Here is a 16,367-nt window from a genome sequence, read left to right as displayed (position 1 = left end):
AATAATTTTCAATAATTAACATAAATATTTGAATATTAATATTACTTATATATTACCATATAAGTACGAACATTATATAATCATATATTAAAATAAATGTTAATATTTTTTAATCTATTCATTCTGTTTTAATCATCTCTTTTTACAGCCCACAAAGTTTGAATCACATTATTTCACTTGTATAAAAACACAGAGTGATATTATTGGGAAGTGGAGATTGTTGCATGAAATTAACTGTTTAATGGAAGATTATGTAAAGAATTATATGCAATTTGACACATTAGGTATGACAGTAGAATCAGTTCAGGTAGAAATGGCTTCTGTTAAACAACAACAACAACAACAACACATTTTTACAGTTTTACATCATAATCTATGTCATATTGTGTTCAGATTTGACAGAGAATGCTGTGGACTCACGGTTTGACTCGATTGATGAACATCCGGCGCAGCAGGAGAGCAATGGTGCTCAGGACCATGATTGTGGTGCACATGACTGCTGTAGTACAGTGAAACTCTGCGAACACAAGCCTCTTTCACCTGCACGTGAGTCAGATTATGTGGCTGGATTAGTGCTAATCTCAGTCAGCGTGAGTCGTGTGGGGGGTCTGAGCTGACACAGCAGTCCACCTGATCAGAACTGAGCCGAAACACTCGACACAGTCCAGAAAACATACCCTAAAACAGCCTGTGCAGTGCTACCTGTTTCTAAGTGTCCTGAGAGCTTTCTAGGATTTATTCTGAAGAATGTCGCTAGGTTGTTTTGGGTTGCTAATTGTTTGATAAGGTGTTTTAGGATGGTTGGAGGATGCTTGGGAGTTTTCATTGGCTGCTAGAATTGATATATATTTCTTTAGCTATGCAGACACTACTGAATTTCTTGGCAGATGTGTAGCAACCACAAGCAACAAATCACAACATTAGGATTAGGATTGAAGCACTCTGTTGTTCTCAGATATTCAGCTGATGTTTATTGTGTTACACGACTGATTTCATGGGAACAGGGATGATGAGTGTGTTAAAGTGAACTGCACATTTATCAAACATCTGGTTTTCAGCGATGTGATTATGATGAGTCACTGTGACTCTCGTGAAGCTGCAACTGATAAGGAACGTGCGTCTGTGTCAGTCATTTATCTGCTGTGCTGCAAACCTTCATCTGAACTTTGACTAACCTTTAAACCAGAGCCCCTTCAGACCCTGTAAGAGAGAAAATCACAAACGAGATCTCGGTGATATCTCAACTGCTTCTCTTGTGCAACTGGAGACTTTCGCTGAACATTAAACATCAAACATTTATCATCAAATGATTTGTGACCACTAAAGGGTCAATTTTTAGAAATTGCAATTTATACATCATCTGAAAACTGCTTTCCATTGATGTGTGGTTTGTTATGATCGAACAATATTTGGTCAAGATACAGCTATTTGGAAATCTGGAGTCTGAGGGTGCAAAAAAATCTAAATACTGAGAAAGTTGTCCAAATGAAGTTCTTAGCAATGCATATTACTAATCAAAATTTAAGTTTTAATATATTTACAGTAGGAAATTGACAAAATATTTTCATGGAACATGATCTAATGATTTTTTGGCATTAAAAAAATCAATAATTTTGAACCATGCAATCTATTTTTGGCTATAGCTACAAATATACCCCAGAGACTCAAGACTTGTTTTGTGCTCCAGGGTCACATTTGATTCTGAGCTATTTAGGTTGCTATTGGTCCAGTTGGTTGCTAGGGGATGCGTAGTCATTTTTCTATTTGTAGTAAAATATCATTGCATCCTCCTAGCAACCCCCTAGCAACCCCCTGGCACTCCAAAACACTCTAGCAACATTCTTTTAGTTTTAATTTTAGTCATTTTACCTCTTCAACTTCAGCTTGCTTTATTTCAGTTTGACGCCAAAGCAACATTTCTCATTTTTGTTTCAGCTTTATTTCAAAACCAAAAAATATATTTTGATAGTTTTAGTTAAAAATGACAAAACTAGGAGCTGGTCTTCTATTGAAAATCCATGTGGTGGTAAAACGTGGAGAGAATGTGGCGTGTCTGAAGTGCAGGTCTGTTTCCGATCGAGTCTGTAAGCGATGTGTGGTCAGATCTGTCTGATGCTGCAGGCCGCTTCAACATCTGTGTAAACACACACACACACACACACACACACGCAGAGCTTTGATAATCACATTTCTCCAGCTGAGTTCCATTCATACACTCCATTCTTGGTTTATCTTTCTCTCCAACACTCATCTTATGTCACGCAGCCCACAATAATGAAGTTTTCTCAGTGCCTTTGTAAAGTTTGATCAGGTTAGAGGCTGAATATCTCTGGCTCGCCGTAGATTATCACACACAGACAGACTGCACGTGAACCCACTGATAAAACGACCGATTTAATAGAGATTTAATCACGTTCAGCTCACAGTAAACAGTGTTTGCTTCCATAACTGTAACATGATAACCATTGTGTCAGTCTAAATACCATGTTTACTACATGTACTGTTATTCCCGTGAAAGCATAATACATTACTAACATTGACATTACAGCACAACTGTTACTAACATTGATGATAATCAAAAATGTTGTTTTTATATCAGAATGATTTCTGAAGATCATGTGACTGTGAAGACTGGAGTAATGATGCTGAAAATACAGCTGTGCATCACAGGGATACATTACAGTTTACCGTATATTAACATAGAAAAGAGTTGTTTTAAATTATAATATTTCACAGGTGAGCAGAAGAGACGTCTTTCAAAAACAAATAACCCCAAAAAATCTGAATATATGTATAGTATTAATGTCTATGAAAAAGTGCAAGACTCTTAATGTTGCAGAGTGTTTATTTCTGAATCAGTCATTTTTTTACACGTACAAAACATTTGAATAAGTACAAAAAGAGATGAGTTTAGCTGCTTCAGTAGCACAGAACAGTGGCTCACAGCACGCAGGGGAAGAGACTGCTACGAAAGCACTCATCTGTTTCAAAAACATCCGCTTCAGAGATTTGGAGATTTATCTGAGGCTCCAGAAGACACACAAATCTTCCATTTTTGCACATTTTTGTATCTGCTGGAGGTGGTGTTTGTGTACGGGCTGATGGTTTATCTGGAGTATGTGTAATTATTGAATGGGAGATGGACTGCAGAGTGCTTGTGATTTCTACAATGATTGATAAGTGTGTTTATGATCTGAGCTGAATAACAGTTTCTAGGGACCTGACATCGAGAAGTCCAGATTAAATATCATGTAGGGTTTATTAACATTTATAAAACATCTTCTGGTATGAGCACATCTTCTCAATTTAACAACAAATCTTTATTTTCTGCTACATCTTTTTCTTTCACTTAGAAATGAATTCAATACTTGACATCACTGTCATAATCTTTGCTTCAATTCTTATAATTCTGCATTAATTCTCTTTCACTCTGAAGTGTTTTTGATGGAGTCCCAGCCGACTTCAGCGTAGACTTTGTTCATCTGCCAGTACAGGACGCCCAGGAGTTTAGACCAGGCGCTCTGCACCGACGCTGCACTGAAGCATTGTGGGAAAGCCTCCACCAGCACCTCCAGAATCACTCCAGCCAGAATCTGCAGTAAGACATGGATGCTTTTATTCAGCAAGGGTGCATTAAATTCATCACAAGTGACAGTAAAGACATTTATAATCTTACAAAAGATTTCTATTTTTGAACGTTCTATTCATCAAAGAATCCAGAAAAATGGAATATCACAGTTTTTACAAAAATTTAAGCCGCACGACAGAAATGTTTCATATCAGAATGATTTCTGAAGGATCATGTCACACTGAAGACTGGAGTAATGGTCATTTGAAAATACATGCATAGAGAAAACATAAATTGTAAAATTACATTAATTTTTCCATTTCTCAATCAAGTGCAGGCTGGGTGCAGAAGAGACTTGGGTTAGTTGCTCATACTCACTTTGAAGTAAAGCGGGTCCACCTTGTGTTTGAGCGCGTGTGATCTGCCCATCTGCTGGAAGATGGTGTTGAGTTTGTCTGCGTCGCGCAGGCTCTCCACCAGCGTGTTGAGGGCGGTCATGACCCGCAGGGCGTGTTTCTTCAGCTGGACGCTTTGCTTCATCTCCTCAGGATCATGCATGTCACGGAATTGATCGAAGTACTGCTTCGCCGATGGGAAGTTGGAGAAAAACCTGGAGAAACAGACATTTAGTTACATTCAAAACAAAATAAATTCATTGACAAAAGTCAACGAGTTCATCCCCTGTTTAATCTCCCAGTCAAAATCCAGCCACATATCTGTTTAGAGCTGTTTTGGATTGTTTTTGGCTTGTTTAGTTTGTGCAGATTTCTCTCCTGATTCAGACGGGACAACTTTCTCACTGGAGGAAGCGTTATTATGGTTTTTTTTTAGCCAGAAACAACCGTTTGATGTTAAAAACATCTTAATGATGGATTTGTTTCATACAAACATGCAGCTTTTCACTTCTCCAGACATTAACTGATGATCTGGAGTGATGTGGATTACTTGTGTGTTATTGTGATGTTTTTATCAGCTGTTTGGACTCTCATTCTGACGGCACCCATTCACTGCTGAGCATCCATTGGTGAACAAGTGATATATTGCTACATTCCTCCAAATCTGATGAAGAAACAAACTCATTTACTTCTTGGATGGCCTGAGAGTTAGTACATTTTCAGGCAATTTTCATTTTTGTGTGGACTATTTCTTTAAAGCCATATGACTTTCTGTCTTCTGTGAAACACAGAAGGTGATATTTTGAGACATTTGTGCCAAAAGTACTTGGTTCCCAATATTTGTACAGATGTCACCTTTATGTTCCACAGAAGAAAGAAAATCACACAGGCTTGGAATGACATTGAAAACTGAAAAATTATTTAAAAATGTTCAATTGTTGCATTGAAATGTGATTGTTTTTGTGTTAAATAGATTTTTACAGACAAACAAAAGTGATCCGCACACAGATGCATTATGAATTGGACTGGAACAGAAGATCCTCATCACATAATCAGAGTAAAGATACCATTCATTTATGATCCTTTACAAAAATAATCAATTGTGGTAGGTAGTGGATGATTAGTCTCCAGCTCGAGTCTGCAAACTTCCTCTTTAAATAGGAAACACATAATAACAGCACTGTGTAACTATTTCATGAGGATCCTAAAGATGAACATGTGAGAGTGAGTAGTGTTGTGTGTGAGAAAGACTCCTGAGATAACACTAATCTAATATTGACCTAGCATTGCTGAAATTCTGCTCCATTCACAACAAATGCAGCAATACAACTCAGGGAAAGTCTTTTTAAATGCAACGTTGTGATAAAAATGACCTAGAAGCAGTTAAAGACATGTTGAGAAAGTTAAACCCTGTGTTTGTGTGTCTGTGTGTGTATGTATGTATACACAATTATTTATATTTGTCTTTATAATATATCAACAACAACAACAAAGGTTAAAATGAAACTGTGTGAAAGGGGCTACTGTTGTGGGTGGTTGCCAGGGTGTTGCTATTGGTTATTTGCATGTTGGGATGCGGTTGCTAGGGTAAACATGAACTGTTGCATAGATAATGTAGTTCCTGCAATAAATAGCCCTATATATGAACTAAAGTCATAATTTCAGCAGCTGTTTGCTGTTGTGTTTGCTCTGATGAAGACTGCAGGGTTGATACTTTCTCTCTGATAATTAATTTTTGTCTCCAGGCCCCAACAATGATGTCTAATTTCTCTGATAACTGGCTGATCGTAAATCCTGCAGTTGTGAGATTGGAAATGTCCAGAGGGAGCAGGTTCCACCAGGGAGTCTTTGTTATTTGTTCTGGTACATCTCGTCCTTTTAAACAAACATATTGCTGTTTCATCTTGTCTGCACATCCCTTCAATTTCCTTTAAAGTGTTTTAATGTTTCATAACTTCATGTGACGCTTGCGGCGAATCACACGGCTGAATCCCTGTTCCTAATGAAAGTGGTTGACTGTCATCAGAACATCCTTCAAGGTTTTTGGGTTAAATCATGCTGCTTGATGAAAGGTTGGATAAAGGTTTGATGGGAAGAGAACAGCATGTTAATCTTGGTACACAGCAGAACAAGAGTGGACTAGTTCACGCTTCAAGTTATTTCATGGCAGAATCTGCTCATGTTTCAAAACCAAAGGGTGCTTAGATGAAGAAACTGACTTTAATTATGGGTTGAACAAGAAGCCAAATTCACCGTAAAACATGATTTTTCTAAGTTGTCTATTAAACTAAGATTATTGGAGTTTGTTTTAGTGTAAGAATATCCTATTACAGTTTTTCTACTTCAAATGTTCCTGTTTAATTCAATTGTAATACTTGTAAGGTTTTTGTAAAAAAACAAATATTAAATGGTCATGAGAAGGATGTAATACTTATGCAATACTGGAAATTGCAAAGTTAAGGCATGAGCATTGGAGAGCAAAATGCTCATTGGGTCAGTAGGCTCAGAAAAAACTGGTGGAGAAGAAAAAATGCTTAAGAATTAAGGTGAAGAATTAAGTTTGAAACCATCAGAAACCCTTTAGTTTCCAGTTCCACTGTTTTTAAAAACCGCAACCCACCTGGAGTCTCCAGAAGACAAGGTGTCAGGTTCCCAGAGAGAAACCCAATCACATGCTGTTATAACAAGTGTTGTGAAATAGGCTTTTACAGACAGAGAGTGACTCCTGAAGGACCAGCAGCACATCCTCTTCTATCACTCGTTCAAGAATGTATCTTCAAGAATGTGCCAGTAAATTTTGGAAGGTCATTTGTAGTCCATCTCCACAAAACAGACTTTTCAGGATAGGAGATGGACTGAAAATGAGCTCCCAAAACTTGTTGCCAGATTCCTGAAGGTTTTTTCTTGAAATAATTCTGCACATGAGAATATAAGGCGTTTTCCACTTACATCCTTCATAGACAATTAAACACCATTTATAAATGATTAAAAGACTAAATGAATAGTAGTTATTTAGATTGATGTGGTTTGGAATTAGTCAAATGTGCTTGGAAGAAAAAGATCAGAATATCAACTTGCATTATAATTATACATGCACTGTGTGTTTGTGTGTGTGTATATACACAGACACACACACACACACATGAAATAGTTTATTAAGACCGTAAATATGCTCAATAATACTTCACTTTATTCTTAAATTATTCTTACTATATCATAAAACATTTAATTTAGAATAAATGAATTGAATCATGAAAAGTGAGTGTTTGATGTTTAAATGAAGTCAGATTGTTGGTTTGCTTTCAGAATTAAGACTTTTGCATGTAATTTGCTTGAAATTGTAAGAAATTAAATCCTGTTATACTATGTTTAGTAATTAGTAATTTTGCACTTTTTTGTGTTACTACAGCCGTGTCTCATGCGTTCAGCACCAGATGTTGATCCTTCACTAGTGTTTCACCTCTCTGAACCGTGAGTCAAACCTCAACAGGAAGATCCGTCCCAGAGAAGAGACGTGTGCTCACATGTCCAAATCAAACAGGAGATAAAGAGACTCTGTCTTCTCTGTGTGTCATAACTCATGCCTAAGTGCTGGAGCTCTTCACCTCTGACTCCAGATTCATGTGCAACGTGAAAACATCATGGGGATAATCAGTGTTGGGAAGGTTACTTTGGAAATGTAATAGGTTACAGATTACAAGTTACCCTGTTTAAAATGTAATAGTAGTGTAACTTTTTCAATTACTTTATTAAAGTAATGTAACTAATTACTTTTGAGTACTTTTTGATTACTTTTCTAAATTTGTGAAAATTAAAGAATAATAAATAAAAGCATATGCATCAACTTAAATACAGTTATCTAATAAGCATGTGACGTATTCTGTGTAATAAACTCCTGAAACATTGGTGTTTTTTTAAACTGCTGTCTTTTTGTATATGATGATAGTTTTCTCAAAATAAGTAAAATGCACATGAAGTGACACAGAGCAGTTCTAGAAATTATGTTTATGTGCTCGTGTACTCCTATATTGAGACAGCAGAGGTTGAAAACACTGCGAGCTTCAGTAGGCCTATGTGTAGTAAATGAAACCATGTCTTTGCCATTAATTTACAGGAGGGGCGGACTGGGAAAAAAAATCAGACTGGAAAATTCAAACTCATACAAAAAAATTCATGGACAAAACTATTTTTTGTATGGACCTGACATAAAAAAAGGTTTAAATCTTTAATTTGGGGACATGCAAAATAATTAAAAGTTCTCTCCTGAACTGCACCTTCACTTCCTTTTTTCTCTTCAGTCTCTTTATTTTGCCCTGTTATCCATCTCTCTCATGACTTTAATACTCAAGATTGAACAAAACTATACTTTACAATACAATACTCTACAATACTAGAATATCTTTATAGAAAAATCCTAATACTGTACACGAGTCATGTTTTTCCCTTACAAAAATTAACCTTGCTTTTATTAGCCTATATAAAAGTAAAATAATCTTGTTTTGTTTTTTTGCAAATGGATTTGTATTTATTTTTAAATAAATACAATTGTAAAATAATTTTACATTTTTGGTTACCACATTTAAACAATAGTAACCATTTTCTCTGGATTTATAGTTAAATATTAAAATGTTAATTTTCGTAAGGGTTGTGTTTGTCTGTCGTAGCTCCCCCTAAACCTTTAAAAAAATCTTAATTTTTTTCAGATAAATTCCTACTGTAACAATACAACTGATAATAATGATGTCCTTTATATAGTAGGCTATTTTGAGTGATGACTGATGAGCAACTGCTTGATTAAATAAAAAAAAAAAACAAAGACAAAAAAGCATCTTTACAGATGAAACTGACCTGAAACCCTGAACAGGAGTTCTGCTTCTCTGCTCCAGCAGTCTATTCTCTCTCTCTCTCTCTCTCTCTCTCTTTCTCTCTCTCTCTCTCTCTCTCTCTCTCTCTCTCTCTCTCTCTCTCTCTCTCTCTCTCTCTCTCTCTCTCTCGCATTGATTACTCTGAGTCTGATCCAAACCGTTTGGCGGAGGCGCGGAGAGCGCGCGAGTCATGACTAACAATTCATGATTTATTAGAGATTTAATTATCAAATGGCGGATTCGCAAATGATCGCTTTAGTACATTCGGCAGACAATTATACAATAATGATATTAAATAGTGGAGCAAAATTGGCTGCCAGGCCACCGGGAATTGTCCCGGTTCTCCCGGTGTCCAGTCCGCGCCTGATTTCCACAGACACGCAGAATGTGCAAGTCATATATTGCATTTTTGGGGCTTTATATTCACAGACACTAGTCGATGTCATGTTTTGATTCAAGTGTACTGACCTACTTTTGATTTAGTCATCCAAAATGTGGCATATTCCGTCCGCGTTAGGCATTCCGTTTTTATGACTGGATTCTACGAACCAGACTGTGTTTCCGCATCCCGGAAATTATTAGGGCGGTATGTCTCAGAATAGTCAGCGCAATTTGGGAAAGAAATCAGTTAAATCTGTATGTGGATGTGTGTAAATATTCAAATGTAATCCCCTTTGTAATCGTAAAAAATTTCATAAGTAACTGTAATTTAATTACTCATTTTTTCGTAGTAACTGTAACTAATTACAGTTACAATAATTTTGTAATTAAATTACGTAGCGCCGTTACATGTAACTAGTTACTCCCCAACACTGGGGATAATAAACACAGCGCAGAGATGAGCTGTTAAGAAGACACTTTGAGTGCTTAACACAGCCGCTTGTTCCCCAGCCGTATTTCTATTTAGCTTTATTACAGTTTTAGTCAGTTTTATAAGGCAACATTTCTCATTTTTATGTTTCTTATCTAATAATGATATTTTATTTCAGCTTTATTTGAATGAACAAAAATGATTTTTAATAGTTTTCCTTAACAATAACAAGATTGTTTGAGTAAAAGCCTGCTCACACCTAAAATTTGCACATTACAAATATCACATCTATCTATAACAATAAACTATAAACACAAAGTTTCAATAATCATTGTAACTTAAGAGAATGGTTGCATATCAACTAATATAATTAGCGTCAGTTATGGATATAGTTACCGTCTGTTGATGTAGACACTAAAATGTATTGGTATAGTTGCAATCCACTTGTGTGGATGCTAATATAGTTCTCGTCCATTGATGTGAACACTAGTTATCAGCCACTGGTGTGGATGCTGATATACAGTCGTGGCCAAAAGTTTTGAGAATTACATAAATATTAGTTTTCAAAAAGTTTGCTGCTAAACTGCTTTTAGATCTTTGTTTCAGTTGTTTCTGTGATGTACTGAAATATAATTACAAGCACTTCATACGTTTCAAAGGTTTTTATCGACAATTACATGACATTTATGCAAAGAGTCAGTATTTGCAGTGTTGGCCCTTCTTTTTAAGGACCTCTGCAATCGACTGGGCATGCTCTCAATCAACGTCTGGGCCAAATCCTGACTGATAGCAACCCATTCTTTCATAATCACCTCTTGGAGTTTGTCAGAATTAGTGGGTTTTTGTTTGTCCACCCGCCTCTTGAGGATTGACCACAAGTTCTCAATGGGATTAAGATCTGGGGAGTTTCCAGGCCATGGACCCAAAATTTAAACATTCTGGTCCCCGAGCCACTTAGTTATCACTTTTGCCTTATGGCACGGTGCTCCATCGTGCTGGAAAATGCATTGTTCTTCACCAAACTGTTGTTGGATTGTTGGAAGAAGTTGCTGTTGGAGGGTGTTTTGGTACCATTCTTTATTCATGGCTGTGTTTTTGGGCAGAATTGTGAGTGAGTCCACTCCCTTGGATGAGAAGCAACCCCACAGATGAATGGTGTCAGGATGCTTTACTGTTGGCATGACACAGGACTGATGGTAGCGCTCACCTTTTCTTCTCCGGACAAGCCTTTATCCAGATGCCCCAAACAATCGGAAAGGGGCTTCATCAGAGAATATGACTTTGCCCCAGTCCTCAGCAGTCCATTCACTATACTTTCTGCAGAAGATCAATCTGTCCCTGATGTTTTTTTGGAGAGAAGTGGCTTCTTTGCTGCCCTTCTTGACACCAGGCCATCTTCCAAAAGTCTTGGCCTCACTGTGCGTGCAGATGCGCTCACACCTGCCTGCTGTCATTCCTGAGCAAGCTCTGTACTGGTGGCACTCCGATCCCGCAGCTGAATCCTCTTTAGGAGACCATCCTGGCACTTGCTGGAATTTCTTGGATGCCCTGAAGCCTTCTTTACAAGAATTGAACCTCTTTCCTTGAAGTTCTTGATGATCCTATAAATTGTTGATTTAGGTGCAATCTCAGTAGCCACAATATCCTTGCCTGTGAAGCCATTTTTATGCAACGCAATGATGGCTGCACGCGTTTCTTTGCAGGTCACCATGGTTAACAATGGAAGAACAATGATTTCAAGCATCACCCTCCTTTTAACAAGTCAAGTCTGCCATTCTAACCCAATCAGCCTGACATAATGATCTCCAGCCTTGTGCTCGTCAACATTCTCACCTGAGTTAACAAGACGATTACTGAAATGATCTCAGCAGGTCCTTTAATGACAGCAATGAAATGCAGTGGAAAGGTTTTTTTGGGATTAAGTTCATTTTCATGGCAAAGAAGGACTATGCAATTCATCTGATCACTCTTCATAACATTCTGGAGTATATGCAAACTGCTATTATAATGATGATTTTTTAGGGGAAGTCGTGGCCTAATGGTTAGAGAGTCGGACTCCCAATCGAAAGGTTGTGAGTTCAAGTCCCGGGCCGGCAGGAATTGTGGGTGGGGGGAGTGCATGTACAGTTCTCTCTCCACCCTCAATACCATGACTTAGGTGCCCTTGAGCAAGGCATCGAACCCCCAACTGCTCCCCGGGCGCCGCAGCATAAATGGCTGCCCACTGCTCCGGGTGTGTGCTCACAGTGTGTGTGTGTGTTCACTGCTCTGTGTGTGTGCACTTTGGATGGGTTAAATGCAGAGCACAAATTCTGAGTATGGGTCACCATACTTGGCTGAATGTCACTTCACTTTTTTTCACTTTTATAAAAACTTAAGCAGCAACTTTTCCAATTTCCAATATTTATGTAATTCTCAAAACTTTTAGCCACGACTGTAGTTAATATAGTTGCATTTATTGTTATGCTATGATTCGCTGGTGTGGACACTTAAATAGTTATTAGTATAGTTATCATCCACTAGTGTAAAATAGTTTGCATTGTAGTCTTCACTATATTTATCATCTGTTGTTGTGGATGCTGTTACTGTACAGTAGTTATCATTCTTGGTGTGAATGAGTTTCAAATGATTTCCATGAATTAAACATTAAACTGTCCTTTTATTGTCAATAAACAGATCATTCCTGGTTGTCGTGATGATCCTGAAATTCAGTTTGCATACAGCAGTAACTTGAGAGTTTGTATTTGACGGCATGGAGAGGACGGTTACCGGTGTCTTGTGTACTGATTTGCACAGAATGAGAAAAGTGTGCTAACAATGGAAGAGATGTGGGGAGCAGCAGGAGGTTTTGATGGTTTGGCTGTTTCTTTTTATGGCTTTTGACTTCAATAGTCTCGCCCTTCACTCGCTTCCATTGTCTCTCACTTTTATAAACTGTTGTTCATTGCTGCTCTCTACACTACACTTCACTACTGAGCTGATTTTGCCATTTACAATGACTTCTTGGTTGCTTTTTTATTTTATCGCCAACTAGTCACAGCCATGAAAGGATGTCTTGTAGAGCTTCAGTGTGTGCTTGGGTTTGATTAAAACGTAGAAAAATGGATGATAACATCTGATTGAATCCACTGACCTGCTAAATTAAAGCATCACAGAGAGAAATATAGTCTCCTGTGAACGTCTCGTGTGTCCCCTCTGAGAAATAAATCTAATTTCACCAGTTGAAAGAGTTTAATTATGAATCTTTACTGCAGCCCTTCAGGTGCGATCGTCAGAGATGATGTGAGCTGTTATCTTTAGAGAGAAATCACTGCTGCTAACATCCATCACAGTCCTCAAGCGCTGTGCAAGGTCAGGAATGAAGAAATATGAGCTCGTGTGAGGCTTTCAGGTGGAAAAACTTCATAATGCATCAAAGATTCGCTCAAATGAACCAGATTCCAGATCATCAGAAGAACAGCAATCATCTACTTTAACAATGATGGACGAGTGCTGTAATAAGAGAAGCAAAAAATGCATCAAAATTTAATTTTATAAAAAAAACAGGAGATCTAATGATGTCATATAAGTTAATAGATTTTTATAATATATTGATATAGTTTAATCAAATTCACTTTATTTCATTTAATGTTCTTGATTAATTTCTCCCAGCTGTATTATATGCAATCATGCACTCTTTATAATCTTTTATGGTTATGCCAGTAGATCTAGAAAAGAGATACAGTTGGCAGTGAAGTAAATCGAATCAGTTTGTGATTTCTGTGAACTGTTTTCACAACGAATCACAGATATCATGACTCAAGAGCTTCAGTTTCAGATATCTGGCCTGAATTCTCTTATTTTATGACTTCTGCATCTCTCGTTTTCCTCACAAATGCATGCTCATACACTAAACTCTCTGCATTGATCATGTTTTAATCAAGAAATGGCCTGTGATTCATTAGTATTTGTGATTCGTACTGATACACTGAGAAACTTTACTGCAGTATTAATAATAACAGATGAATTTGTTGATAAATGACACATACAAACTAAATAAACCAGCTGGTCACTTTACACTCTTAAAAATAAAGGTGTTTTACGATGCCATAGAAGAACCTTTTTGTCTAAATGGTTTCATAAAGAACCTTTAACATCTGAAGAACCTTTCTGTTTCACAAAAGCTTCTTTGTGGCGAAAGAAGGTTCTTCAGATTATAAAAAGGTAAGAGAGATGGTTCTTTAAAGAACCTTTGACTGAATGGTTCTTTGTGGAACCAGAAATGGTTTTTCTATGGCATCACTTGAAGAACCTTTGAAGCACCTTTATTTTTAAGAGGTCAGTCAGATGGTTTAAGAGGGTAATCAGACTGTATGGTGTTTATTAATATTTAGATTTAGCTTTAATTCGATGTTTTAGGTTTCTGTTTAATTTGAGTAATTTTGTTATAGAAAATATCTGTTTAAGGCTTACACTCAGGGTTAGGTGCTTCTACACCCTTGTTAATCAGCTGTCATTTCCCACTGATTTTAGGAATAAATTATGGGTAGAGTTAGGTTTAGGGGTAGGCATTGGATTTTGTCTTTATTTTTGGACAGTTATGTTGATCCAGGAACGTGGCTTACTTGGCAAATTCACAGCAACCGGTTTCACAGATAGGGCTTAGACTAAGCCAGGACTAGGCAATAGTTCAATTAGGACATTTAAGTATTTTTTTATGCCTTAACATGCCTTAGACAAAAAACATTACTGGTCTGCGTTTGAGACAAAACACATACACTGATATATTTTAAGATCAGTCAGAGCAATTTCTTTAAATGTTAAAACAGCTCAGACTTACACTTTAGTCTGGGGCTAGGTTTAAGCCTTGTTTGGGAAACTGGGGGTTTGTGAATTAAAGCTTAAAGTTCATTGAAATAAGATTTAGTTATAAATAGCAACACAAATTTAGATGTAGATACACACAGATCTATCTAGGTATCTAAATCAGGGCATACCAGTGCAAATGTCATGTATTTTTTGCAGCACAGATGATCACAAGTGTGAAAGAAGCGTGAGACGTTTCTGCACTAAAGCTGTCATCTCTGAAAGAGCAGCTGGAGAAAAGATCTGAAAATAAAGCCTTTTGTTTTCATCTCAGTGTGGTACACTTTCTGATTTGGCACTAAGCTCTTCACTTCCTTGTTCTTGCACCAACATGTTTCCAAGGTCAGTATATTCCCCAAATCCCAGCAGTCACACCTCAGCTCTACCCACAGTCCTTTTCACCCAATTCAACAACTTCTCTTTCCAAACAACAGGATATCAATCTTTGGCCACATAAGCAGCGCCAGTTGGATCAGTTTTCACATTTTTCATGTGATGTCGCCATAGAGCGTGGGATCTCCTGGATTTGGACGTATTGTATGTTTTTATCACATACATGATGATGGTTCATGACTCGCTTCTCGAAGGGATCGAACCATTAACCTTCAGATGACCAGACCTGAACAACACTTGTGGACGTCACCATGGAAAACAACTTGATGAAGTAAATACTGCCTATGTACAAATGCTGAAAAGTAGAGAGAGAAAATAATAGAGATTCGATGGAAATTCTCCACCATGATAGAAACAAGGGTTTCTTTAATTGGATCTCCAGAAACACTAGTGCAACTGTGATTAATACTACCCATGTTTATATATGTCTTATTGTGGGAATACTGTAACACTTGGAAATATAGCACACTATTGAATGATTGCCATTCAAAGAATACCATAAAAAAACACACACACATACACAGCATTATCATGGTACATGTTCAAATAATCATTAAATACTGTTATGACTTATGTTGACATATGTTACCACAAATTACCAATGACCACAATTCTATATGTCAAAAATCAGGTTGCATTACCATGGTAAATGTCCAAAAAAACATTTTAACATGTTAACATAACAGTATTCCCATGGTGCATATACAAAAATTATGGCATAATTATGGTAATTGCTCAACAACTATAGTCTTACCATGGTACAAGTTAACAAATTGGTACTACCATGGTAAATATTCAAAAATGGCCAATATTAAATGTCAAACACCATATTTTTATTATGATACTATGGTACATGCCCCCTCCTTGTAATAACCTAAGCAGAAAACGATGGTGCTTGTTCAAACGATGAAAGTGATAGTGTGCTAGTTTCTGTGAATGATTGACGTGTGTAAGACGGACAGTACCTGATGAGCACAGCGACTCCAGCGTTCTCCCGGTTCTCATAGACGGGTCTCCATGTGTCCTGGATCACACACACATCGTCCTCGGTGAGCGTCCCAGGGCTCTGTGTGAGCTCCACACCTCCGTTTTCCTCCATCCAGATGCTCGCTGAGTAACACTTGAGAGAGAGAGAGAGCTGTGTGTGTGTGTGTGTGTGTGTGCTGCCGCTGAGCTCTTTATTTCTGTCTCCTCAAGAGTCTGATGAAGAGTTATTGCTGAATGAAAAATATCCTCCCACCCGCTGCACTTTATCCCTCTCTCTCTCTCTCTCTCTCACACACACACACACACTCTCTCTCTCGCTCACATACTCATGTTCTCCTCTTTACTCACAGTCACACCTTTCCCCTTTGGTTTACTTGTTTTTTCTTACACTCTTGCATCCGTCTGCTGCTCAACCACAGGAAAGGCCACAGACGAGATCTCTGTAAGATCTCATTTGTTTCTCCTGGACAGAACAGAGGCTTGTTTTAATCTCCTCTAGAGTT

At 37.5% G+C, this 16,367-nt stretch overlaps 1 protein-coding gene across 1 annotated transcript; it reads right to left on the bottom strand.

Annotated features, from left to right (window-relative positions):
• Positions 1 to 3,301: 3,301 nt before the first annotated feature.
• On the bottom strand, positions 3,302 to 16,106 carry LOC132149656 (cytoglobin-1-like). The gene is made up of 3 exons (XM_059559053.1): positions 15,843 to 16,106; positions 3,947 to 4,178; positions 3,302 to 3,593 (listed from the first exon to the last, which is right to left on the bottom strand). Exons 1-3 carry the CDS (start codon positions 15,974 to 15,976, stop codon positions 3,426 to 3,428), a joined length of 534 nt encoding a protein of 177 aa, XP_059415036.1. The 5' UTR covers positions 15,977 to 16,106; the 3' UTR covers positions 3,302 to 3,425.
• Positions 16,107 to 16,367: the final 261 nt, after the last annotated feature.

This window comes from Carassius carassius, chromosome 9, assembly GCF_963082965.1.
Source record: "Carassius carassius chromosome 9, fCarCar2.1, whole genome shotgun sequence".
Lineage (NCBI taxonomy): Eukaryota > Metazoa > Chordata > Actinopteri > Cypriniformes > Cyprinidae > Carassius > Carassius carassius.
This window is presented reverse-complemented; position numbering and strand designations above follow the sequence as displayed.